Genomic DNA, 24,365 nt, shown 5'->3' on the forward strand with positions numbered 1-24,365 from the left:
AAATTCCAGAATTGGCCTTGGGTAAGGCCGCCAATTGAGTTTACCTGCATCGATGAGAGGCACTGGTCAGGCACATGGGTACCAACTGTGGAGTGGCGTAAATGGTTCTGTAAGACTTGGACACGTTTTTTGCTGTGTAGATATAGGCAAATGGAAGGGTCCATCTGGTGTTTGTCCAGCTTTGACTTGAACTTCTTGAACATGTTTGAATATTGTGAAATCTCTTTTGGTATTTTGTACATTGTAATAGTACACGTCTTGATATGTCTTATGGTGTCTAATAGTCGTACACCACAACAAGGGCAAAAGTACCCTTCCGCTCTGAATCCCTTCCACAGCGCCCATCCATGCGTCTTCCACTCATATCATCTTCCAAACTCAAGACCTCCAATTTAAGAAACAGTAGCCTTCTTGGGCTTCATCGTACCGTACTTGGACCGGGAAGTAGCACGGTTGGCCACACCTCCGAGATCGAGGGCGCCACGGACGAGATGGTACCGCACACCGGGACAATCCTGACTGCGACCGCCGCGGACGAGAACGACGCTGTGCTGCTGGATGTTGTGGCCCTCGCCGGGGACGTAGGCGGTGACGTGGCGACCGTTGGAGAGGCGGACACGAGCGGTCTTGCGCTGGCCAGAGTTGGGCTTCTTGGGGCGGGTGATGCCGACCTTGAGGCAGACGCCCTTGAGGGCGGGAGCGTTGATCTCGGACAGGGCGGGGGAGACGGCGTGACGGGCGCGCTTGCCCTTCTTGTGGCAGCCCTGTGAGGTTGGGAGAATTAGTTAAGTGTATCGTGTAGAGAGGGAGGCAGGGAGGGAGGACGAACTCTCAGGACCTGCATGATGGTGGCATTTTGTACGGGCGTCGAGGAGAAGGATCGGATCAGGGGGGTGGTGATGGTGCTCGCAGTTGGTGTGAGTATGGAGGCGGCGCGAGGGAAGGCCGCTGGCCTCATCGCCGGGGCGAAAAGGGATCTGAGGAGTGTGCTGGCCATGTCGGGCAAATGGTGTCGAGTGTATTCGGCGTCCAATTGCTGTCGTCACGATCTAGAAGCTATCGTCGCGACTGGGCACCTAGGTGTGCATTCGAATCCCTGGAAGCTGGATTTTTTGCTTACCTAAGGCGCTTGGCTATCGCAAGGGGTTGAACTTGAATGATAATCGACGCCTCAGGCCAGAGGAGCGAGTTCCGTCCCCCGGACCCACTTCCGTCCTTTTGCAACTCGGACCACGGACGGCATCGGCTTAGGTGACTCGCACTGGGCGGCTTTAGAGGTGCATCACATGCCCGTTGGAAGAATTAGGTCCTGACGTAAGCGACTCTAGCGTCACCATGTCACCCGTAGAACCCCAAGAAACCCCCCCCTGGCATGTCGCCCATCTGGGTGCTACGCCGTCGGCTTTCCCCCAGACTTGGAGCAAAACTGGGGACTCTGGGACAGTGTTGGCCCCCCAGTGTCCCCCCCGCTGCGGGATGGATATCCTCGGCTGAAGCGGGCGCTGTGTCTGTTCGCCAGCCGCCAGGTACCGTGGCTCCGAATGGCTTTGAGGTTCACGGTCTAGGGCGCACCGCATGTTTGACTTAATTTGTGTGGCCTACTCTACTCTACCTACACAATACTCCTGACTTGCTCTCCTGTCTACGATTAATCTCATCTTATCGTCTCACCCTTTATTTCGGGAAACCGTTCAACGCCAATTGACCGTTCCCGTCCGGGCGTTTGCCTTCTCTCTCTTAGCTAGCTCACCGCACGGCCGAGCGAGACCATAAGTAGCCGAGGAGTTCCCACGATCCCCAGATCTTCCCGCACCTCCGGAGTTCTTCTTACCCTATTTTCTCTTTGCTGTTGCCGACTTGCCTGAGTGATCTCGAGACTATATACACATCACATCGTATACCATGTCGTCGATTTCTAGGGCCGTTCGCCCTGCTTTGAGAGGAAGCCGTGGTGTTGCTACCCTTGCGAGGGTGAGGACTTGCACACCGGGCAGAGCGCTCTCGCCACTCCAGCAGTAAGTACTCAGTCTTTCCGCAGACTCTAGCCATGATACTGAAACATTCCCCTTCCAGGACCGCAAGACCCCTTTCTACCACCCAGCGCCGCCGTAATGCCGACCACTTTGACATCGCCGACATCCCCCCGACGCCCATCACCCACCTCTCCGAGGTCGAGGCCGCGATGCAGGAGGCGGTGAGCAAGTTCGCCAACGACGTGATCGCGCCCAAGGTGCGCGAGATGGACGAGGCGGAGAACATGGACCCGGCCATCGTGGAGCAGCTGTTCGAGCAGGGGCTCATGGGCGTCGAGATCCCCGAGGAGTACGGCGGCGCGGGCATGAACTTCACGAGCGCCATCATCGGCATCGAGGAGCTCGCGCGCGTCGACCCCAGCGTCAGCGTCCTCGTCGACGTGCACAACACCCTCGTCAACACGGCCATCATCAAGTGGGGCAGCAGCCAGCTCAAGAAGCGCTTTCTGCCCAAGCTCGCCACCAGCACCGTCGGCAGCTTCTGTCTGAGCGAGCCTGTTAGTGGTTCTGATGCGTTTGCGCTGGCGACCAAGGCGACCAAGACGGAGAGCGGGTACAAGATTAGCGGTTCCAAGATGTGGATTACCAACTCCAAGGAGGCCGACTTTTTCATCGTGTTTGCCAACCTGGACCCGTCCAAGGGGTACAAGGGCATCACGGCGTTCATTGTCGAGAAGGATGCCAAGGGGTTCTCTATCGCTAAGAAGGAGAAGAAGCTGGGTATCAAGGCCAGCAGCACGTGCGTCATCAACTTTGACGACGTCGAGATCCCCAAGGAGAACCTCCTGGGCGAGGAGGGCGCCGGTTACAAGTACGCCATTGGTCTCTTGAACGAGGGACGTATCGGTATCGCGGCTCAGATGACTGGTCTCGCTCTCGGTTCCTGGGAGAACGCCGTCAGGTAAGACCCCCCTTTTCCCCCTGGATTATTCCTCTCTCTTTGTAAAATTTCAGGCTAACCCCCTTTCCAAGATACGTCTGGAACGACCGCAAGCAGTTCGGCCAGCTCGTCGGCGAGTTCCAGGGCATGCAGCACCAGATCGCGCAGTCCTACACCGAGATCGCCGCCGCCCGCGCGCTGGTCTACAACGCGGCGCGCAAGAAGGAGGCGGGCGAGAACTTTGTCATGGACGCCGCCATGGCCAAGCTGTACGCCAGCCAGGTCGCCGGCCGCGTCAGCGGTCTCGCCATCGAGTGGATGGGCGGCATGGGTTTCGTCCGCGACGGCCCCGCCGAGAAGTTTTGGCGCGACAGCAAGATCGGCGCCATCTACGAGGGCACGAGCAACATCCAGCTCAACACTATCGCCAAGCTGTTGCAGAAGGAGTATACCGCATAGAGAGGGCGGTAGACGCGTTTTGAGAGAATGGCGAAGAAAGAAGGTATCAAAGTTGCAAAGCTTTTTCCTTGGGAGTCGTGTAGGTTACTAGATGGCGTCTTTTGTTAGTAAAAGCGACACGATTCGGTGTTGGGGCGCATTGCCTCGCGAATGATGATTCGTTAGATGCTATATGAAACCTCATGTGAAAAGTCCCCAGGGCCTCATTGCGAAGATGCGCCGCCTGCGTGATTCGAGTCTTGGCATACCGCGATGCCTCTACCCGCTTCGTAGGACTTTGAGCCGCCTTAATTACTTCATGGCGTCAACATTGAGGGGGATTTTCGACAGGTGCTCTGAGTCGACCAGTGCTATTGATGGTTGGTATCTGTGGCCTAATCATGACAATGGCCAGAGGGCATTGTCAAGTGGAAGTAAATTGAGTCACGTTCGGCAAAATACTAGTCTGCCAAGGGCTTCTGCTCCAGGCTGGTGAAGTAGGGCCTATATTGGGTAGCGTCTGGCAGATCAAGTTGCAAATTCCTACCAACGAAGATGCAAGCTGGCATGATGTCATCCTAGGGACCTACTCTTCACATAAGAACTCCAGTGTGCAAAGTCTAGGCGACTATGAATTTTATAGTCTGCATTTCATACCTCGTACTTCATACTCCAAATCGATGCGGAACCGACTTTAGGCAATTCCTTTGGCATGAGTCATTTTATGAAGTTCAAACCAAATCGCTAGATGAAATGAATCGCCGACCTTTTGTGGAAGCTAGGAGTCGTTGACGTTGACATATTTCATTCATCCCATTTTAGGCGTCCAATGTGTAAGTGCCGCGTTGTCCTGCATGAGCTCAACAGCACCTTACACGCTTCGCACCAAACTTCATACCAGAACACAGACGCCAATTAACAGTACACAGACCAAGGGGAATTTGACTGGAATGTGATTCGAGGAAGGCATTTACGAAAAATACCCAAACCACTACGCGATGACATGTCCGAGCGGTCATGATTGGCTTCGTCGCCTCTCGATGATCTGAATAGCGACGATGAGAGGCATGAGCGAGAGAAAGTTGATCGGCTTGAGCCGCAACTTTCCAAGCCATTACTGATCCGAGGTCGGGATAGAGATACGGATACAGTAACGGATTACAACATCCCACCTCGTCGCTCGGGAGGTTTCTCTGGCATTACGCGGACCGGGTGGGTTGGGGGAAGGGGGCCACCTTGGACGGCGGCCGCGGAGCGAGGGTGGGTCGAAACGGTTCCGCGACGTCAAGCCCTCGAAGTTGGCGGGTTGGAATTACGTGTTCTCCCACCCCCTCGGATAAGTCATAGTGGTTGTTGTCACTTGTGTTTCCATGGCTGGCATTAACCTCTTGAGTATGCATTTGGCGGCTCAATGTGCTCCAGTGTGCTTGGTTCAGCTGAGCCGCGTGTAGTGGTTGACAGTGAGTGAGCTGCTTGGTTGGTAAGTTTGTTTCAGGTAAGCGTTACAAATGACATGCTGAGCCGTGGTTTGGAAGTTCCGTTGATCTTGTTTATGATTGGGACGAGAACGATAGGATGAGAGGTGACTTTTGAGGAAGTAACAGGCGGTGACCCGGATTCGGGGTTGATGGGCTAGCTATCCACATTTTCCTCGTCCGGAAGAGGTAGGTCAACTGTTGTCAGTTCGTATTCAGAAAAAGGGGACCCGCGTGTTTGATTATTTATCGAAGTTCGTCGGAGGTGTGGGTGAGAGATGGTGTGTGTGCGTGTGTGTGGAATCTGGGGGAAGATTTGTGGTGTTAGTGCCTGGAGTAAGGGCTGAGGACTTGGCCGTCGGTGTGGCGCGGCGTTGGGCCGGAAAGGCCGGCCGGCAGCTGTGTGGTGGCGGGAGGGGCATTTTGGCGAGACCTCTCCGGCAGAGGTGTCAGCCGGGAGGCTAAGTCGGCCGGTGGTAAAAACCCCCAAATCGCGAGGTGGGCGGTGGTGTATAGAGCTCTGTGGCGATGGCGTTGGCGAGGAGGCCTCTTGGATTGAGGAATCTGTCAGATGCTTGAGACGTTTGCTGGTGGTGGAGAAGAGCATGACGGGCATCTCTGGTGTATACTGAGAGGTAGAATGGTGAATATGGAACATTGGCATGTGCTCGGTATCGTTCATGGGATTATCGGCTTTTAGAAGCAACTTGGATGAATCCTGCGTAGTCAGCGTGAACCTGGGATCATGCGTCCCATTGTACTTACTGTACGAAAAGTAAATAAAACAGACTACCTAGAGCAGGGCTAGACGTAGAGACGGAAGACGGGAGACCTAGGGCTGCATCATCAGATCATGGCAAGGTGACGGGCAGCGCGTGTGTGAAGTGTGATTTGTGCGTGGTGGTCGTGATGGGGGATCGGGCGATGATGCAGCTGCTGCAAGCCCGGCGACTGCGAGGATGGGCCGTGTTGGGAAAACTGGGCCGATAAACTCCCCGAGACTTGGAGATGGTGGTACAGGTACCGTCCGCTTTATACAATGCCATACAGTATCCGTGCCTCCATAAAGCAAGATTAGTGCTTCAGCTGGGCGGTAGAACCTTATCAACACTGACTGCCAGGCAATGTGTATAAGTGACCATGACGTTGCGTCTCCTTGATGTATGGCCCATCGGCGAGAAACTGGGCTCATTGGAGTTCGTCTGGAGAGACAGACAAGAGTGTGGTGAAGTGTATGTGATGAGAGAGAGGTACTGTGTGGATATATCCGAGAGTGGGTGTACAAAGGTACATTGTCCATTGTATCATCAGCTTAAAGTGACAAGAGCGAGTCTGAACCCGGGAAAGCAAAATGATTGGCGCAGAGCAGAAATGAATCTTCACCACGGTGAAACAGTACGGTACCTAGGAAAAAAGTCCTAGGAAAGCCTTGGAGCCCCACGTCCGATCCAGGACTTTTTGCAGGTCGCTAGCTCTGCGAGTTTTTGTCTTCCCCTCTGTGAATCTGCAGGGCGCCGCCACAAGTTGTTGAATTGTTTCATTGCCTGCCGACTATTTGGCTGGTGACACCGAGATGCCTGAGATAGGACGAATAGAAGGCGGCCGGTGTGGAAGAAACGGAACAGTCCAGCTGAGCTTTGCTGCCCTATGCGCCCATCTTCCCTGCTTTGCAAGTTGCGAGTGAGCTCGCCAGCCAGTGCGGCCTTTTCATTATCGCCTAGAATACGACATCAAACTTGTGCCATCCTAGAGCAGCTGGCCCTGATTCTAGCCTCTAGGTACATAGGTTTGCAGTTGCAGGTAGGCTGTAGCAGTGAAGGCAGGTATCCGCGCTGGCCTTACCTTACGGATACTGGGCATGGATACCCGCATGGGAGAGGGACAAACCTGGTAAGCGCACCCGCAACGAGTGTTGTTGGGCATCAGAGGAAATGGAGATGATGAGACGCCGATGGATCCCCCCGAGGATGGTCGAAATAACATTGCGGATATCTTTGATGATCTTTTGGCCTTAGCTACTGACCCTCGGATCTGTGGGATTGCAGTGGCACGAGTGGTAAATGATGGGAATATGAGGGCAGGCAAAGTAAGGTGCCTTAATTGCAATAATCGTCTGAATGTACCTTGTTTTTAGCTCGCCTGCCATCTTCACATCGAGTTACAGAGTTGCCTCGTCCGTGCCGGGTGCTTTCGTAACACCCCTCCATCACGGCAGGAAGCACCTCAGGCAAGGCAGGACTCGCTGAGGTCGTCCCCCTCCCTCCCCTCCAAAAGAGGTACGTACCCAATACCTCAGGTAAGGTACCTTACCTTAGGTAGCAGTAGGTATTTCCCAATTCCCGTGCACTCAGAGCGGGCAGCCCAAAGGCAGGCCGCAGCTCGGGGATTCAGGACTTGAAGTGAAGGTCGAGGAATACTTTGTTTTGCAAGTATCTTTTCGACCTGACGACACACAAAAAATACATCATTTCCGGTACCCCGTCCTCTCCCGCTGCCCACCGTCTCCTCGTCCTCCCTCACCCACCTCCACTCTGCCCGCCTGCGCACTGGCGGCCGCGAGAGAAAGAGAGAGAGCGACCCCTCCCGAGAAACCCCCCGTCTTTGCGTCCCGTCCTGCTCCAAAACCCACTGACGACATCCTTCACCAACAGCCCAACCTGCGAAAAAACAACACCACCTCACGACTCGAGGGCTGGCTGCACCCACCGATCTTCTGTCGTGACAGTTCCGACAGACCGATCCTCCCGCCGTGCCAACCTACCCCGAGCCCCTCCGGCGCCGAATCTCCGGTATTCATCCATACGCATACTTCGCTACTGAACCTCGTACCCATCTCTTACCTACCTACCTCGCTCTCGATCACCCTCATCCTCTCTCCTCGCGTCGTATCCTATCAATACCATACCTCGCACCCACTACCTCGCCCACCACCTGCGCGATATTGCGGTGACCACAACAGAGCGGGCGAGAGAATCTGCGTACACTACACCTGAACGCATCAGTCCCTCAACTAGGGCTCTTCTTGAAATCTCAAGTAGCTTCAAAGCTCATTCTTTTCCCCTCCAACCAAAAAAAATATCAACATCAACACAACACATAGTTCCCGCGCGTGGAGTCGCGCAACCCCACCGTCACAATGAACGACGAAGATGCCATCCAAAATATCCTCAAAAAGATTGAGCGCGAAAAGGCTCTCCTCAACGCCGCCAATGCTATGAGAGCCCAGACAAACAACGAGGCCGTGCGATCACGACTCGATTCCCAGATGCGCGATGGTCGTCGAAACCTGCAATTCTTCGAAGAGAAGCTTCGCGAGGCACAGCTGCGTCGGGGTATGGACAACATGTCCATGGGATCCCCCTCCGGTGACGGTAGACCTCTGAGCGGCGACGTTGAGGATGCGCCCGCCCCTCCCCCCAAGGATGCGAATGCCTGGGCAGAGCGTGGCGGTTATGGTGCCGGGAGCGCAACGTCGGGCGGCAATGTCCAGTACAGCCAGATTGGCGGCCACGCCGACCTGATGCCTCCCCGCCATCCTTATGCCAATCCAGGCCCCTCTTCCTCCATCCCTAAGCCGCGCCCCAACTTCACCAAGCTTGGTGCGCATTACCCCCGAAACCTTTTCAACCAACTTGAGTTGCTGATTGTCCGCTGCAGATCTTATCAAATATGATACCCCCTATCTCGGCCCTCGTATTCAGCTCATGCTGTCGCAGATTCAGTTCAAGCTCAACGTGGAGGAGCAGTATCTCAAGGGAATCGAGAAGATGGTTCAGCTATACGGCATGGAAGGAGATCGCAAGAGCAAGGCTGATGCTGCCGCTAGAAGAGTTGAGAGCAAGCAGAAAATTCTTTTGTTGAAGCAGGCTATGAAGCGCTACGAGGAGTTGCACATCGACATGGATACATCTGATGCCCAGGATGGTACGTTTTGGAGCTTTTATGCTCGCGGAAAGCTGTCTCGTCGGACTGCTCCTGCTAACACTTCCTAGATGACTCTATCAATATGCCTAATCTCCGCAAGCCCCTCTCTGGCCAGCTCACCATTCGTGTCGGACAAATCAAGGACGTTGATCACGCATCCATGAGTCGCTTTAGCCGAGGACCCGAGACTTTCATCGCCGTCAAGGTCGAAGACAACGTCGTCGCCCGCACGAGAGTGACCAGAACCGACAAGTGGGAAGCCGAGTACCATACTCTTGAAGTCGACAAGGCGAACGAAATCGAACTTACAGTGTATGATAAGCCTGGCGAGCATGCCATTCCTATTGCCATGCTCTGGGTCAGAATCTCCGACATCGCCGAGGAAATGAGAAGAAAGAGGATCGAAGCAGAGATCAACAGCTCTGGGTGGGTGTCGGCCGACCGTATGGGTGCTCCGCCGGCGCAATTCCCAATGAACCCTCAACAGCAGCAGCAGTCAATGGGTGGTCCTCCCCCCTCTCCTGGCGTTGGAGGACAACAAGGTCAACAAGGACAGCCTCCCATGGCGAACCCTCCGATCGCTCAGCAGCCCATCGACGGCTGGTTCAACCTCGAGCCTGCTGGTCAGATTCAACTATCCTTGGGTTTCCTCAAGCAAAACAACGCTCGCCGCCCCGTCAACTTGCAAGGTCTCGGGCGTGTGGGTGCTGTTCGTCAGCGCAAGGAGGAGGTTCACGAGATGTACGGACACAAGTTTGTCCAACACCAGTTCTACAACATCATGCGCTGCGCTCTTTGCGGAGACTTCCTCAAATATTCGACAGGCATGCAGTGCGAGGACTGCAAGTACACTTGCCACACTAAATGTTACTCTAGCGTTGTCACCAAATGTATCAGTAAGAGTAACGCTGAAACTGATCCGGACGAAGAGAAGATCAATCACCGCATCCCCCACAGATTCCAGGCCTTCTCAAACATGACAGCCAACTGGTGTTGCCACTGCGGTTACATTTTGCCTTTTGGCAAGAAGAACTGCAGGAAATGTGCGGGTAAGTTTGCGAGAAGTACCAAACGGGCAAACTAAAGACAAAGCTGACTTTTGAATAGAATGTGGCCTCACAGCACACGCGGCATGCGTACACCTTGTTCCTGACTTCTGTGGAATGTCAATGGCCGTGGCGAACCAGATTTTGGAGGGTATCAAGTCTACTAGAATGATCTCCAAGAATAAGACTTCCACGTCTTTGAGCGATCGGACACTGCGGCAGAAGCCGACAAGCCCAACTAGCACTATCGGCTCTCCTCATAGTGGAGGTCAGCCGTATGCTGGAGGGTCACCGGAGGCAACTGAGGCTGCCAAGTTGATGTACCAACAGCAGCAGCAGCAGTCTCCGCCTGGCCAGCGACCAATGCACCCTGATCGCACTTCTTCAAGCACGGCAGCGGCGGCGGCAGCGACGGCGGCGATGAGCGGATCAATGGCTTCACAGCAAAAGCCTCAGTCTCAGGACTACTCAAGTTACGGTGGACGGCCTGGTTACCCGGCTCAGGCAGAGCAACCAGACTCGTATAACAGCGGCGGACCCAAGTACAACCCGGCAGACTACGCGCAAGTCAACCAGCAAGCTGGATACGGCCAACATCCTCATGCGCAACAGCAACAACAGCAGCGACCTGTTCAGCAGCAGCCGCCGCAGCAGCAACAGCCTCCCCCTCAGCAGTACCAGCAGCCTCCCCAACAGCAAATGTACCAGCAGTCGCCCGTCTCCTCGCCTAAGCTGCAGGAGCCACCTCAAATCTCACCCATTGCATCAACTGGGGGTGTTCCTAGCTCTGGCGCTGGACGTAAGCCGTTGCCTTCCGCCACCGATCCTGGAACTGGTCAACGTATCGGCCTCGACCATTTCAACTTCCTGGCTGTGCTTGGCAAGGGTAACTTCGGAAAGGTCATGCTTGCGGAAACGAAGCGATCCAAGAGGCTTTATGCTATCAAGGTGTTGAAGAAGGAGTTCATCATTGAGAATGACGAAGTGGAGAGCATTCGCTCCGAGAAGAGAGTATTCCTTATCGCCAACCGGGAGAGGCACCCATTCTTGACAAACCTTCACGCATGTTTCCAGACTGAGACCCGTGTGTACTTCGTTATGGAGTACATTAGCGGTGGTGATCTCATGCTGCACATTCAGCGAGGCCAGTTTGGCACTAAGCGAGCGCAGTACGTAACCCCTCGTCCATTTTCGCCAAGACATTGACTGACCAAATCCTAGGTTCTACGCCGCCGAGGTTTGCTTGGCGCTCAAGTACTTCCACGAGAACGGTGTCATCTACCGTGATCTGAAGCTTGACAACATCCTTTTGACCTTGGACGGACACATCAAGATTGCTGATTACGGTCTTTGCAAGGAAGACATGTGGTTCGGCTCGACTACTAGCACCTTCTGCGGCACTCCAGAGTTTATGGCACCCGAGGTATATTGATTCACCTTTCTTTACAAGACTCCCGCTGACTGTTGGTCCAGATCTTACTCGACAAGAAGTACGGCCGTGCCGTTGATTGGTGGGCATTTGGTGTCTTGATATACCAGATGCTTCTCCAGCAATCACCCTTCCGAGGAGAGGACGAGGACGAAATTTACGATGCCATTCTTGCTGACGAGCCTCTGTACCCCATCCACATGCCCAGAGACTCCGTATCGATCCTTCAGAAGCTCCTGACCAGAGAGCCCGACCAGCGTCTTGGAAGCGGTCCCACGGACGCGCAGGAGATCATGAACCAACCGTTCTTTAGGAACATCAACTGGGATGATATCTACCACAAGCGCGTTGCGCCGCCTTTCATGCCGCAGATTAAGAGCGCGACCGATACCAGCAACTTCGATTCTGAGTTCACAAGCGTTACACCTGTCCTGACCCCTGTCCAATCAGGTATGTATATCTTCGTTGTCATCACGGATATATCAGCAGCTAACCAGACTATAGTCTTGTCGCAAGCCATGCAAGAAGAGTTCCGTGGTTTCTCTTACACTGCCGACTTTGACTAGAGTCATGATGGAAACTAGATTGAAAATGAGCCCTGGATGTTGCTGGATCCTTTCAGTGACGTCTTCGATGAGGGTGAGAAGGAGGGAGAATGCCGAGCGGGTACAGCGTGGATAAGCGCCAGCTCTATGTGTGCCATATAGGCATGTCCAGCACGAGCGATGCTTGTTGATGCTGCGTGAAGACGCTGCGCGTCGTCGGGGGTTGTGACGATAAACCGCAGGCGGAAAAAACGAAGTGATGGGCGAACACGATATATGAAGCAAAAAGTAGTATGGCCCCGACTGTTCACCAGTGAACATTGGAAAAAGGGGCCAAGTCGGCGGAACCGTGACTAGAGGTATATCAGCGAGGTTTTGCGCCACCCCTGCCGCAGCTTCTTTAATAGACGGAACATTCAGCGGATGACAAGATTGCTCGCCCCGTGTGTCCTGAGGATCGATGTGGTTGTTTTTTGTGCCAATATCGAAGAGGATGTTTCCCCCATGCTCTCTCTATATGGTATCATATTGTACAGATGTATTTACAATCACGTTCTAGTGGTGATGTGATGTTCATTCTCTCTTCATGTCCTCCTCACCAGCAGCAATGCCAGAGCTGCCGCGAACGTCGCCCCAGCGGCAGCGCCCTCGAGAACCAAGACGGACGCATCGCGCATGCGGAGATCGATGCGGCGCTCGCTGTACAAATCGGCGATTTTCGCCTTTAGGAGCTCCGGGTCGGCGAGGAGCTCGCGCCATGATTCGCGCCATGATTTCGCCTCGGGGACTTGCGTCTCCAAGACCTCGAGCGCACTCGCGACCTCGCGCTCCATCTCGTGCTGGACGGCCGGCTCCTCGACCTTGGCTGCCAGAAGCTCCTCCGCCTCCTCTGCTGATGTGGGTTCCGCCGCGGCCAGTGGCGTCTCTTCCTCTACTGCCACGACGGGTGTTGTCGTCGCCGCCGTTGTGGACGCCATGTACGCGGCTACATCATCGGCCGTGGCGGCATCCTCGTACGCCTCCCTCTGCGCCAACGCGGCCTTGAGCCCCGCCAGCTCGGCCGTCACGCCCTCGAGCACGGCTTTCTCTTCTTCGACGACGCCGCGTACCAGACGTCTGCGCTTCCACGGCTCCGCGACGAATTGTAAGACGATGAAGAGGAGCACGTTGACGCCCATCAGGCCCCATGTTCCCCAGGTCGACGCGCGCCGGATGCGGTCTGACCAGATCTGTTCCTCGTGGTAACGCTTCAGGATCCCCGCGTTGAGCTGCTGGCCCAGAGCTTGCTCCGCGTGTTCTGCGTCGGTCAAGGCTTCGGACGCGGCGGCGACTTCTTGTTCGAGGGAGTGGTCTTGGCGGTAGAGCTGGGTGAAGCGTTCGAGGTCGGTGGGCGACCACATTTCCTTGCGCGCGAGGAGGGTTGTGACTTCGCGCTGGGTTGTCGCGCGTTTGGCGTTTGTGGTTTTGTAGGTTGTCCGGGCGGTGCGGACGAGGTCTTGGGCCTGGGCGAGGCGGGTTTCGAGGAGGGCGTTTTGGCGTTTGATTTCTTCGATGGGGGCGTAGCCGGTCAGGGTGTTTAGGGTCGTCGAGGCGGTTAGGAGGCGGGTTTGGGCTGTGTCCATTAGGTGGGAGAGTTTTTCGGAGAGGGCTGGGGGGAGGGCGGTGTAGATTTTTGTTGCAGTGTCTGGGAGGGGGTCGTCGGGGGATTGGTTTTTGGGGGTGTCGGGTTTGGGTGAGGAGGAGGAGCTCGTGGTGGTGTCATTGTCTAGTGTCGAGGACGAAGACGAGGACGAGGACGAAGATGAGTCGGGAGCTGTGGAGGAGCTTGAAGTGGCTGCATCCGAGCTCTGGGTCGACGGGTCGCTGCTCGTCGTCGAGGAGGTCGAGGTCGGAGAAGCTTGCTTTGGCTCTTCCTTCGGCGGCGGGGGGGCGAAGATCGGTGGCAGATCCGAGTAGAACCGTCGAGAGGGGGGCGGCGACGACGACGACAATGTGAGGTTATGGCGCGGAGGTGGCGGAGCCGCGAGGGTCCTCCATCGTGAGAGGTGTGCCGTTCCGAGGCGGGCGTGGACTAGGCGCGACGCCGGCCTGGCGATGGAGTGCATCCTCTCCCGTTGAAGGTTTGTCGGAATACGACGATGGTGGACAGAGTAAGCCGAGCTTCTCTGTTCCTTTCCTCGACGGTGAAAGAAAGGACGGGAGAGAAAGCGGCCCAATTGGCGGGTTTGGGGGATGGGCCGAGGGTGGTTCAGAACGCACGGGGAAGCCGGGTCGGCGGACGGAGGACGGGAGGGATTTTGGAGAGAGAGGTTCAAAAGTTTGGACGAGGAGTAAGGTAAGGCAAGGTGGTTAGCTGCGGTCTTCTGGGGCGGAGCCAGTGGGCTTTTTCGGGGCTGGACTCGGCATCGTGTTGAGCGCACCGGGCGGGTCTGGCGCTGGTTTTCTGCCGGGAGAGGTTCAATTGGGGGTTTGGAGATGTTTCACCGCCTGCCGTTCAGGATGTAGAGGCTCCCGTCGGGCCGGTGCCGGGGTTGAAGGTGTGGAAAGTGGGGCGGTAGAAGGGCGAAGAAGACTGACGGCCCGGCATGTCTACCGAGCCGATTTGCACTGCTTTTGACTGAGGATCTGTTTAGCAATAGACTCATGACGAGTAACTTTTCAAATTGGCTTGGAATCAGCCTTTCATTTGACATAATTCGAGTTGACCATCATGATAGTCTAAGTGTTAGTCGAAGAACTCGTTTACATGACCTTGGCCGGTTTCTACGAAGAAGGCTCGTTGCTTCATGTTTGGTTTAGTACTTTGTAGATAAGCCTCGAGATAAAAGTGCAAGGCAAAGAAGAGTATTGAGATGAGATTGGGCGAGCTTTGACTACAAGTCCGGTCTTTCTATTACTTTTTCTTACTCTTTTTTTACTGGACAATATCTGCCATTTAGCTCATTGACTAGAAATCATGCCTTATTCTGAAAGTATCCTTGAGGTTTCTGCACCACCCGCACGTGTCGTTACCCGCAACTAAGAATGGCCCTCGACTTGGAGACTAGCCCACCAAGTACTCGCCTACCTATAACGCACTGAAGCAACTGCTACATTTACCCGGGCAGAGGCCGCTAGAGATGCGCTGTAAGGCCAACCAATTGCAAAGCAATCTGCGCTCTCAGGGTCCATTGGTCGCGCGCTGACTCGTTGCAAGGCTCCGCCAAAGCGACAGTCGGATAAGAGGGGCGGATGTCGTCACTGGAGCGGGACTAATGGTAGATTTTCCCTCTTACTCGGGCAAGTTTACTAGACAGTGGAAAGTATTACCCAGTGTTGGGAACTTGGGAAGAGTCTTACTCGCTGTATTCTAGCTTGCTTCAAGGATGGACCATATTGGTAGTAAGAAAGACCAATAGGTACAGGCAGTAGGAGGCGCGGAGTATCTCGATTCGAAGCCTCCGGCTAGATATGTACCGTGCTGTTCCACGTTGAGCATTGATGGATTTTTCTCAATCTGCATGTAAGGTACTCGCGCATGCAAGGATCTGTAAACTGAACTAAATCTGTTGGTAATCCTCCGAGCCTTTTGGTTTTACCCCTCCCCCTCCATCCAAATTTCCAGTTCCTCAAACCCTCCAAGACAGGAACACACACACACACACACACACACACACACACACTTCTCGCCCACCCACGCACCCTACTGAGAAGCATTCACTTGTATTCTCACCATCCTTCCAAGAATCGCACTCTTCGACATTTGTCTACTACACCGACACATTCAAGACCATCAAAATGGGCTCCCACGTCAGCGAAACCCCGGCCTTGGCCACGAACCCAAACTTCATCTTCTTCACCGACTTTGACGGCACAATCACCCTCGAAGACTCCAACGACTTCCTCACAGACAACGTGGGATACGGCTACGAGAACCGCCGCGCGGGCAACGTTCTCGTCCTCGAGGGCAAGAAGCACTTCCGCGACAGCTTCCAGGAGATGATGGACTCGGTCAAGCTCCCCTTTGACCAGTGCATCGAGTATCTCAAGAAGAACGTCAAGCTCGACCCCGTCTTCAAGGAGTTCTACACCTGGTGCCGCGCCAATAACGTCCCCGTCGTGATTATCTCCGGCGGCATGCGGCCTATTATCCGCGCGCTGCTCGTGCAGTGGCTCGGCGAGGAGGAAGTCGATGGGCATATCCAGATTGTGAGCAACCAGGTTGCGCCGCGCGAGGGCAAGGCCAGTATCAACGAGGAAGGAGGGTGGCAGATTGTCTACCATGACGACAGCATCCATGGACACGACAAGTCGATTGAGCTGCGCAAGTACTCGTCGCTGCCCGAGCGGCCCGTCATGTTTTATGCTGGTGATGGTGTCTCTGATTTGTCTGCTGCGCGCGAGACGGATTTGTTGTTTGCCAAGCGCGATAAAGGTGAGACTCATTTTACCCCGCCCCCGCCATCGTTCATTCTGTTTGTTGCGACATCGGCTCTTCATGGGACGTCACTGACAGGATTGATAGATCTCGTCGCCTACTGCGAAAAGGAGGGCATCTCCTTTGTCACCTTTAACGACTTCTCCGATATCCTGTCCACGGTTAAGCAGATTGTTGAGGGCAAGCTCAGCGTCAAGGACGCCGCGCGGGGACGTATCCACTAGATAACGAACGAAACACGGAACGAGGGACCTAGAAAGGAAGAGAACAGAGGCGGTATAGATACCAATAAAGCGAGGATGGGAGAACAGGGATTTTCCTTTTCTGATATTAGATATAGACATAGACTGGGTCTACGGGATATACAACGAGCAATACTACACTGTTGCGATTGATTCTGTTTTACATGTGTACAGCTTTTATGACATTGACGCGATGCCAGTATAGTTTAAAGATCCCCAATCCGGATTCTGTTCATACTCATACTCATCCAGTCCATGATTTTAACGCCAATTTCCAAAGTACTTGGAAGCCTGGGATCTTTCCTGCCATCCCAGCCATATAATTTGTGGTATACGGCCAGACACTCTTAGTTTTTGGTCGTTGGGATCTACCCCATTTACCACGACTTCTGTGAAGCATTCATACGCTCCTCTTCCTGTCATGCGGCACACCATACCACGAAGCCATCATCAAGGCAAACAGCCCAATCGCAATCGGATGCAATACCCAAGGCCCAGCAGCCTGCGCAACCATACCCGTGGTAAACGGCGCCACCGCACCCCCGGAGCTTCCAAACGCACTAATCACCCCCATCCCATTCACCCTCTCCGTCCTCGTCATCCCTCTCATAAACACGGCCGCCGCACACGGGTAAATCGGCCCCAGCAACAATCCGACAATCGCGACCGACACGGCGGGGCCGACGACGTTGGGCACCAGCCACACGAGCAGCTGGAAGACCGCCGCGCCGACGGTGGCGAGGAACACGAACAGCTTCTCGCCGACGCGGTGGGCCGGGTGCGAGAGGCAGAGCCGGCCGATGGTGATGCCCGCCCAGAAGCCGGCCGTGACGTAGCCCACGGATTCCGGGTTGCCGTTGCGCGTCGCGATGAGGAAGGAGATGACCCAGCCCGAGATGGAGACCTCGGCGCCCTGGTAGGCGAAGACGAAGAGGGCGCCCAGGAGGACGATGCGAATTTTGAGGGCGGTGAACATGCTGAGAAGCTGTGAGGAGGACGAGTTCGCTGCTGCTGCTGCGGCCTCGGCGGCGGGCGTAGGTTGGGCGCCGCCGGCGGGGAGGTCCCGCTCGTAGTGCCAGAACGTGTAGGTCGAGAACACGCCGTTGAAGATGGCGAGGCCGAGGGGGATAAAGTAATACGTGCTCCACCGCGCCTTCGCAGCCGTGACGAGCGCGGTAGCAATCAAAGGTCCGACGGTGCCGCCGGCCCCGTAGGCGCCGTGCATGAAACCCAGGGCGGTGGTGGCGTTGCGGAGGGAGCCGCAGAAGACGTTGTTGACGGCGAGGGTGATGGACATGCCGAAGCCGATGAGGAAGAAGGAGACGACGACGACGGGGAAGGGGGCCTGGGCGAGGATGGGCGCGTAGGCGATTGTGATGATGGATTGGGCGAGGGCGAGGAGGCGGGCGCGGCCGAGCTTGAGGCGTAGGGATTCGAGGAAGACTGCGCCGAAGATGAAGCCGAAGGCGTTGCCTATGAAGATTAGGGACACGATTGCGTAGCCAATGTCGTAGTGTCTGATGTGGTGTTAGTCTGTCGTTCTCACGGACTCGCTGGGCGTGCTTAGGTATGAGGGGCTCACTTCTCCATGTAGGGGATCAAGGCACCCGGCGCGCTGTCGTTGAGCCCGTTGCCAAAATTCATGAGGCACGACGCGGCCATGCGGTAACGGTTCATGTGCGGGTCTGTGATGCTCTGCAGGACGTCAAAGGCCGTCGGCGTCGAGGGCCGGCTCATCTCGATATCGCTTCCGGAGCCAGGTGTCCGGGACGGCGATTGTGCCCGGGAAGGACCGGCGCTGCCCCGCGGTGTCCCGGCCCTGCTCTTGTTGTTGTAGTTGGCTGCGGTGGTGTCGATGCGGGCGAGCTCAATGGAGGAGCCGTCACGGTGGTGTGGTGCGCCCGGGTAGGTTCGCGGGACGGCCTTGGCAGGGGCGGCGGGGAGGAGGGGAGGGTGGGCGTCTAGGTCGCGGGATTCGACCTCGACGAGGGTCTTGAACATTGAGGCCTCCATGTTTGGGATCTAGGAGGGAGGGACTTGGCGGTGTTGTGTTCAGGGTTCTGGCGGGAACACGCTGGCCAAGGCCTTGGTTGAGGGGAGTGAGAGTGGAAAGTTGACAATGTGGAAGGGTGTAAAGGTTCATGTATCTGTGGGAGGAGCTAGAAAGATAAGTGAGTCACCGGGGTACCTCAGTCAGGTAGTGAAAGCTTTTACAAATACGGCAGGTAATCCGGTTAAAAGGCTAACGGGCCACCTGAGGAGGTAGCAAAAGTATACAGTAATGGAAAATCTCACGATAGTAGCAGCCACCGTGGATCCTTGACAGAACTGTTCAACTTTCCGAGAGCGTCATGGCGTGTAAGGTGTGCGAGCCTCCCTGACCCTTTCACCTTGCGGGTCGGAGGGGTTCATTATCTCAAGCCTATGAACAAGAAGCATATGCAGGGTTCAGATAGTCCTGCATGCTTCCCCACCTGGCTTTGAAAGAAAAGACGGGAAGAAAATCCTTCAAGGCTCGTGAGAGGAAAGCAGATGGGGTCCCGGTCTTGTGGACTTGCGGCCTGTGTACTCTGGCCGGCGAGCTGGAGTTGGTCTAGCCTCCTTGATGGCATTCGATAAATATCCCCGGTTGGAAACGCAGACATGTGGGGGACGGGCCGATTGCGATTGGGGATGGATTCGAGACGGTGTGAAAGCAGACGGGCTGCTGCAGCGATACGAATGCAAGACTTGTTGGTGACGACGACTGTTCTCTATCCACTTGGAAACATTGAGTCCGTATCATGAGCGAGCTGTTGTGTCACGAGCAATGATTGATCAGCGTCAGTGGCTAGAGCAAGGTGAGCACTAGGTATGGGAGGTTGGGGGGGGAAGGAAAATGGTTTCCAGATTCTGGTCTCGACTGATCGCGGGTCGCGGACCCGAGACCGCGTGGGAAAACGCAAGTTAGCGCAGCCAGGTGGTCGGTGTTCCAGTCCCCGGGGCGCGGAGAAGCTCCGCCGGCAGAAGCTCGGGTCGTTTGCGCCGGTTGAAGATGCCGGTGTTTTGCCATGCCTATACCCCGTAGCCCTTCTGATGCCTGGAGTGATACCAAATACATTGATTACATTTTCTTAAGTCTCAATGACTTAGTATTGTCTAGTTGGATGTTTCAATTCGTTTCCAAGTCTGGTGGTTGGATTGACTTAATTCTTCTTAATGGCTCTTGAGAGGAAGAACCTGAGCTTTCAAGTGCCCGGAGTACGTACTCCACAAAGTAAACATCACCCCGCCTCCATCCTCCAAAAAAAACAATCCCTAGACGGAAAAATTACCCCACTATTGTCACTCACCACCAGAAAAGAAAAAAAAGTTCCCTGATCCCATCATCTTGCTCAATCTCGAACATCGTGCCAGCCAGCCATAAACCCAATGGGCAAACCAAAGCGCTCCGCCCTTCAGGCGGCTGAAGACACTCTGACCCCTCCGGCAACCTTGGAAAAGAACCAGGCCATCGTGCGCGTCGTCAAGGCCGAGGGCAACAACCTCTATGCCTGCGAGCTGCCCAACAAGAAGGACTTTATCCTCGAGCTCGCCCAACGTTTCCGCAACACGATATGGATCAAGCGCGGCGGCTTCGTCTTGGCCGAGAGATACGAGGAGAACGACGGGCGTGTCATGGGCGAAATCATCAACGTCGTTCGCGACGAGAAGGCCTGGCGCAAGCAAGCTTACTGGTGAGCTTTTCCACACTATTCGCAGATGTACGTGCGTCTTCACTTCGGTTGCTGACTGACGAAATGCCAGGCCCAAGGAGTTTGTCAAGACCAACACGTACGAAGACAGCGACGAAGAAGAGTCCAATGTGGGCAAGATGCCGCCATCCGATTCCGAGGACGACTACTGATGCGAAATGCGACTTTTTACATGACTTGAATGTTTGCCCCTGTTCAAGCACCACCACCACTGCCACGGCATCACCGCTTCTTCGACTCCGGCTTTTCGGCCGGCGCACCTTCATCCGCCGTGCCGAGCCACGTAGCCGCCACGGTGACCGCCATCACGCCAACGACAACCTCCGAACTCAAGTCCGTGCTGGGGTAGACGTTCCACGCCCACTCCTGCGCCGCCCAGAGGATATACACCACGTAAAAGGGGAGACCGCTGCGCCAGAGGAGGTACGGAGTCGACCAGGCTAGATAGGCGTAGAACTGGTAATGGAGAGACCTGGCAAAGAGGAGGCCCATGACGTTGGCCGAGAGGATCGTGGTTAGGATGTAGCGCGGCGTCACCCGGCTGGCCACCTGGGCCTCCTCCAGCGCCGAGAAGGGGGACTTGCCCCGCAGCATCGCCGGGAGGAGGGACGACAAGGGTCTCTGCGTGGGTGTGAGCCACCGCGTCAAGGCGAAGACGAGCAGGGCCGTCGCGTGGAGTCCTAGTAGTGCAATTGAAAAGGGCTTGCTGAGGAAGGTCTCCTCGCCCACGAAGCGCCAATTGACCGTCCACTTGAAGAAGAATTGCCGTGACAGCTCAAATGCACGACCGAGGTACCCCTTGGCGTTGTTCGAGACAAAGGGGATCCCAATGACGATTTGCACCTGTGCCATGAGCCATGCCGCGCGAAGACTTCCACCGAAGCCGCGTCCGAGGAAGAGCACGATTCCCACGGCGGGGAGGACGAGTAGCAGTGACATTTTGATTCCCAAGCCCCAGCTGTATAGGATCGCGCCCGGTGTCCATAGTCGCTTCTGGAAGAAGAAGATTGCGAGCCAGAGGAAGAGGGTCGCGAAGCAGTCGTTGAAGCAGCGCAGAACAAAGACGCTGTGGAGGCGCTTCGAGAGGATCAGGAGCGGGAAGATGTAGGGCGGGACCTGGTGGCGGGAGAGAATCGTCAGCATTCAATTGTCTAGCTACCCGTAGTTCTGGAGCAGAAGCAGATGGCGTACCTTTGCTTGCCAGTAGCAGGCCATTACAACGGCAAGAGTCGCCAGGTATAGGATTGCAAACAGCTGCTGGGCCAGGAAGATGTCCTTGCCCTCGTCGGTGAGGTAGTATAGGCCCGTGTATGTGTACACGTGGGCGGCAGGGTATACGAGAGGTCCGGTGCCGCCTTTGATCTTGGTATAGTCGCGTTCGCCCGATACATATTGGGAGACCTGTTCCATGTAGGCTACCCAGTCAATTTCGGTATCTACAATGCCACAATCAGTACTCTGTCACTTTCTTTCTGGAGTTGTTCGCCGCTCACAGGGGATCTTCCAGATGATGAGCCCACATAGGACGGCATCCAGCGCAAGAAGGGCGGGTGGTATGGCTTTGGAGAGTGCGTGACGGCCATTGGCAACATCCAGCACAAAGCGAGACGCTTGCACGTAAATCGGGGGCGCTGGTTCGGCCATGGTGAGGCTTCACGGGCTGAATTGCGCAGGCTCGGAAAGCTTGGTGATGCACAGGGGAGCTTCTGAAAGCTGTCGCGAACGGCAGGTGGAGGTTGCACTCGTGGCTGCAGGGTCCAAGTTGCACGGTGCCGCCTTTGCCATCTTGGGGACAGGTCACACTGTGGTGTAAGAAGCAACTATTGTCAGATGGCTTTGGTTTGTCAATGTCAGCTTACTGTTTATTATTGCTTCTTCCAATTCTTGATTCCGCTTCATTTAAACCAATTGCCATTCAAAAACTCAAATCCAACCTCAATATGCAAAAAAAGCTACAATTTGCTCGGTCGGTCCCAGGAAAAGAGCTTGGGCTCAGTAGCCAGATTCTCCCCCTTCTCCGCCCGGATCTTGTTCACCAACTCAACAACACCCTCAGCCGTGCCATAGGACCCCTGGTATCCCCATCCAGCATGGCCATAATGATGCACAATCGGCGTGCCATCCGCCAACGTCGTCTTGTCAATCTCGAGCCTGAGCCCGCCCTCGCGGTACGGCCGCAGACCGACGCCGTGGCGGATGATGCTCAGCGCCTCGATACCCTTGCCGCCCGTCAAGCTGGGACACAGCTCGACGCACCGCTTCATGATGCGGATCGCAATGTTGGGGTCCGGGTTGGCGTCCCAGTTGCCCTTGTCGTACGTCCCGCCCAGGATCGTTCCGCCGCCCGCCGCTCGCGTCATCATGTAACACACCTCTGTCGGCCCGTCGTCCGTGCCGGAGATGGTGGCCATCGGCTCGACCTCGTTGCGCACGACGACAACCTGCCCGCGCGCGGGGATGACCTTTTTGTCCTCCACGCCGCCCAGCTTGCACGCCAGAAGCCCGGCGCTGTTGACGATGATGTCGGCGGGTTTGCCCGAGTGGTGCAGCGCCGTCAGCTCGTTGACGTGGGCTACGTCGCCGCGCTTGAAAACGACGCCGTTCTTGCGGCACTGGCCTACGAGGTACGGCAGGTAGAGCGCCGTGTTGATGCAGACCGAGGTGAACTCGGAGCCGGAGTAGGCGTTGGGCGGCAGCTCGTCCTTTGGGAGCTCTCGGTAGTCCGGGAGGACGTTGCGGTACCACGGGTCGACGGCGTAGAGCGCGTCGTAGGGGTTGCCGCCGGCCTCCATGTCCTTCTTGCGTCTGAAGACGCGGCTCTCTGGACATTAAGGTCAGTATTCTAGGGGTTTTATGCACGGTGGCAGCATTTCAAGCTATGGATACACACTTTGAAAGTGAATGCCGGCCTCGGGGACCTCGGCGGCGAGACGATTCAGCTCAGGCCACGTCCTGCGCTCCCATCTGCTGTCAAGCTCTAGGGCCATGCTGTGAATCTAGCTTTAGTTCCATGTTCCCTCGCGTTGAGGGTGGTGCGTGATCTTACGGCAGCATGTTGGCGCCAGCCCACGGCGAGGTGTACTCGATGTCATAGTCGCCTGGCATGTGCTTGGAGATTACGGTTATGGAGTTGCCTTTGCTCTTGGATAGCAGCAGGGCGGCGGTCAGGCCAGAGACGCCAGCGCTGAGCACGGTAAGTGATTGAATATTGAGATGGCCTACTGTCTGCTTACCCGAGCACAACAATATTGTTGGTCATTGTGGAATGTTCTTGTCGCGATATAAGCTATCAACTCAGAATGCTCCGATTATCTTTCAAGCAAAGTCGGTGAGTCGAGATGTATAGGTATATATATAAGTAAGTACCTTGGTGAAGGTATTGTTGGTTGCAGGCTTCTTTATCTTTGAACGTAATTGGGCACTGTAGATATGCTCAGCTTCAGAATACTATAGAACAATCAAGGGAGCGAACTTGAAGCTTTAAACATGTCAATCAACGCCTTTTGGTAACTCGCTTCTACATGTACTCACACTATCGCGCCATGTTTATCTTCCAATTGACACCATATTGTCGATACAGGGCGCCCCCTCCCCGCGGGCAAGTGTCCCCGCCCACGCCGAGCCGAAAACCGGCGCGGGGCCCATCGGTCAGGACCTTTCCTATAATTTTTTTTTATTTCAATTTTTGAGTCACATCCCGGCCGTAAAGCGGAAACCGACCGCCAAGAGCCGATGAATTCCGCTACACGTCCGCCATCCCTATGACAAATTAGTGAACATTGAAATAGATACGCTGCCGCGCTTCAAACAGAGAGACACTGTAGGCGGTCAGATGTTTTGCGCAGCCATTCTAGAGGCTGATTCCCGAGGAAAGGGTCCACTGCAATACAATCATGTATAAGAGAGTCCTTGAGAAGAATAACAACGTCTGCGTCAGATTCTCATATCAATATGCTGGGACAATAGAGCAGTCACGTCCATGTGTACCAGAGTGCAGCAGCGTTTGCGTATGTGGTTCTGCGTGACACCGTGACAGCATAGCCGAGTGGCCGGGGCTGGACAGTGCATGGCTAAAAGGTGCAGCAGCACAATTCTCAGCCTAGACATCTTGCAAGTAACTAATTGTTATATCCTTTTTTCTTGTTTGGTATCTTGAATTATGGACAGGCTCGGCACTTGGTAGCCGCCTTATTTTCTGCCTC

The 24,365-nt window shown here is 55.3% G+C and overlaps 10 protein-coding genes across 10 annotated transcripts; 4 read left to right on the forward strand and 6 right to left on the reverse strand.

Annotated features, from left to right (window-relative positions):
* Positions 1 to 392: 392 nt before the first annotated feature.
* On the reverse strand, positions 393 to 997 carry CCOS01_13393 (ribosomal protein S12; the record flags this gene model as incomplete). Its single annotated transcript, XM_060461539.1, has 2 exons — positions 393 to 764; positions 830 to 997. 2 exons carry the CDS (start codon positions 995 to 997, stop codon positions 393 to 395), a joined length of 540 nt encoding a protein of 179 aa, XP_060307967.1.
* Positions 998 to 1,902: 905 nt separating this feature from the next.
* CCOS01_13394 (acyl-CoA dehydrogenase) lies at positions 1,903 to 3,372 on the forward strand (the record flags this gene model as incomplete). The annotated part of the gene is made up of 3 exons (XM_060461540.1): positions 1,903 to 2,015; positions 2,074 to 2,934; positions 3,006 to 3,372. 3 exons carry the CDS (start codon positions 1,903 to 1,905, stop codon positions 3,370 to 3,372), a joined length of 1,341 nt encoding a protein of 446 aa, XP_060307968.1.
* Positions 3,373 to 4,983: 1,611 nt separating this feature from the next.
* Positions 4,984 to 5,508, reverse strand: CCOS01_13395 (uncharacterized protein; the record flags this gene model as incomplete). Its single annotated transcript, XM_060461541.1, has 1 exon — positions 4,984 to 5,508. One exon carries the CDS (start codon positions 5,506 to 5,508, stop codon positions 4,984 to 4,986), a length of 525 nt encoding a protein of 174 aa, XP_060307969.1.
* A 2,454-nt stretch (positions 5,509 to 7,962) lies between these two features.
* On the forward strand, positions 7,963 to 11,791 carry CCOS01_13396 (calcium-independent protein kinase C; the record flags this gene model as incomplete). The annotated part of the gene is made up of 7 exons (XM_060461542.1): positions 7,963 to 8,425; positions 8,484 to 8,750; positions 8,819 to 9,799; positions 9,858 to 10,965; positions 11,018 to 11,219; positions 11,270 to 11,675; positions 11,730 to 11,791. The coding sequence occupies 7 exons, from the start codon at positions 7,963 to 7,965 to the stop codon at positions 11,789 to 11,791; spliced, it is 3,489 nt and encodes a 1,162-aa protein (XP_060307970.1).
* Positions 11,792 to 12,354: 563 nt separating this feature from the next.
* CCOS01_13397 (She9/Mdm33 family protein) lies at positions 12,355 to 13,875 on the reverse strand (the record flags this gene model as incomplete). The annotated part of the gene is made up of 1 exon (XM_060461543.1): positions 12,355 to 13,875. The coding sequence occupies one exon, from the start codon at positions 13,873 to 13,875 to the stop codon at positions 12,355 to 12,357; it is 1,521 nt and encodes a 506-aa protein (XP_060307971.1).
* Positions 13,876 to 15,547: 1,672 nt separating this feature from the next.
* Positions 15,548 to 16,411, forward strand: CCOS01_13398 (2,3-diketo-5-methylthio-1-phosphopentane phosphatase; the record flags this gene model as incomplete). Its single annotated transcript, XM_060461544.1, has 1 exon — positions 15,548 to 16,411. The coding sequence occupies one exon, from the start codon at positions 15,548 to 15,550 to the stop codon at positions 16,409 to 16,411; it is 864 nt and encodes a 287-aa protein (XP_060307972.1).
* A 418-nt stretch (positions 16,412 to 16,829) lies between these two features.
* On the reverse strand, positions 16,830 to 18,442 carry CCOS01_13399 (major facilitator superfamily transporter; the record flags this gene model as incomplete). The annotated part of the gene is made up of 2 exons (XM_060461545.1): positions 16,830 to 17,946; positions 18,012 to 18,442. 2 exons carry the CDS (start codon positions 18,440 to 18,442, stop codon positions 16,830 to 16,832), a joined length of 1,548 nt encoding a protein of 515 aa, XP_060307973.1.
* A 1,398-nt stretch (positions 18,443 to 19,840) lies between these two features.
* CCOS01_13400 (translation initiation factor 1A/IF-1) lies at positions 19,841 to 20,315 on the forward strand (the record flags this gene model as incomplete). Its single annotated transcript, XM_060461546.1, has 2 exons — positions 19,841 to 20,145; positions 20,216 to 20,315. 2 exons carry the CDS (start codon positions 19,841 to 19,843, stop codon positions 20,313 to 20,315), a joined length of 405 nt encoding a protein of 134 aa, XP_060307974.1.
* A 70-nt stretch (positions 20,316 to 20,385) lies between these two features.
* CCOS01_13401 (uncharacterized protein) lies at positions 20,386 to 21,807 on the reverse strand (the record flags this gene model as incomplete). The annotated part of the gene is made up of 3 exons (XM_060461547.1): positions 20,386 to 21,279; positions 21,355 to 21,599; positions 21,657 to 21,807. 3 exons carry the CDS (start codon positions 21,805 to 21,807, stop codon positions 20,386 to 20,388), a joined length of 1,290 nt encoding a protein of 429 aa, XP_060307975.1.
* A 308-nt stretch (positions 21,808 to 22,115) lies between these two features.
* Positions 22,116 to 23,422, reverse strand: CCOS01_13402 (FAD dependent oxidoreductase; the record flags this gene model as incomplete). The annotated part of the gene is made up of 4 exons (XM_060461548.1): positions 22,116 to 22,984; positions 23,054 to 23,151; positions 23,210 to 23,347; positions 23,397 to 23,422. The coding sequence occupies 4 exons, from the start codon at positions 23,420 to 23,422 to the stop codon at positions 22,116 to 22,118; spliced, it is 1,131 nt and encodes a 376-aa protein (XP_060307976.1).
* Positions 23,423 to 24,365: the final 943 nt, after the last annotated feature.

This window comes from Colletotrichum costaricense (assembly GCF_030867565.1).
Source record: "Colletotrichum costaricense strain IMI 309622 chromosome Unknown Scaffold_17.1, whole genome shotgun sequence".
NCBI classification, from domain to species: domain Eukaryota; kingdom Fungi; phylum Ascomycota; class Sordariomycetes; order Glomerellales; family Glomerellaceae; genus Colletotrichum; species Colletotrichum costaricense.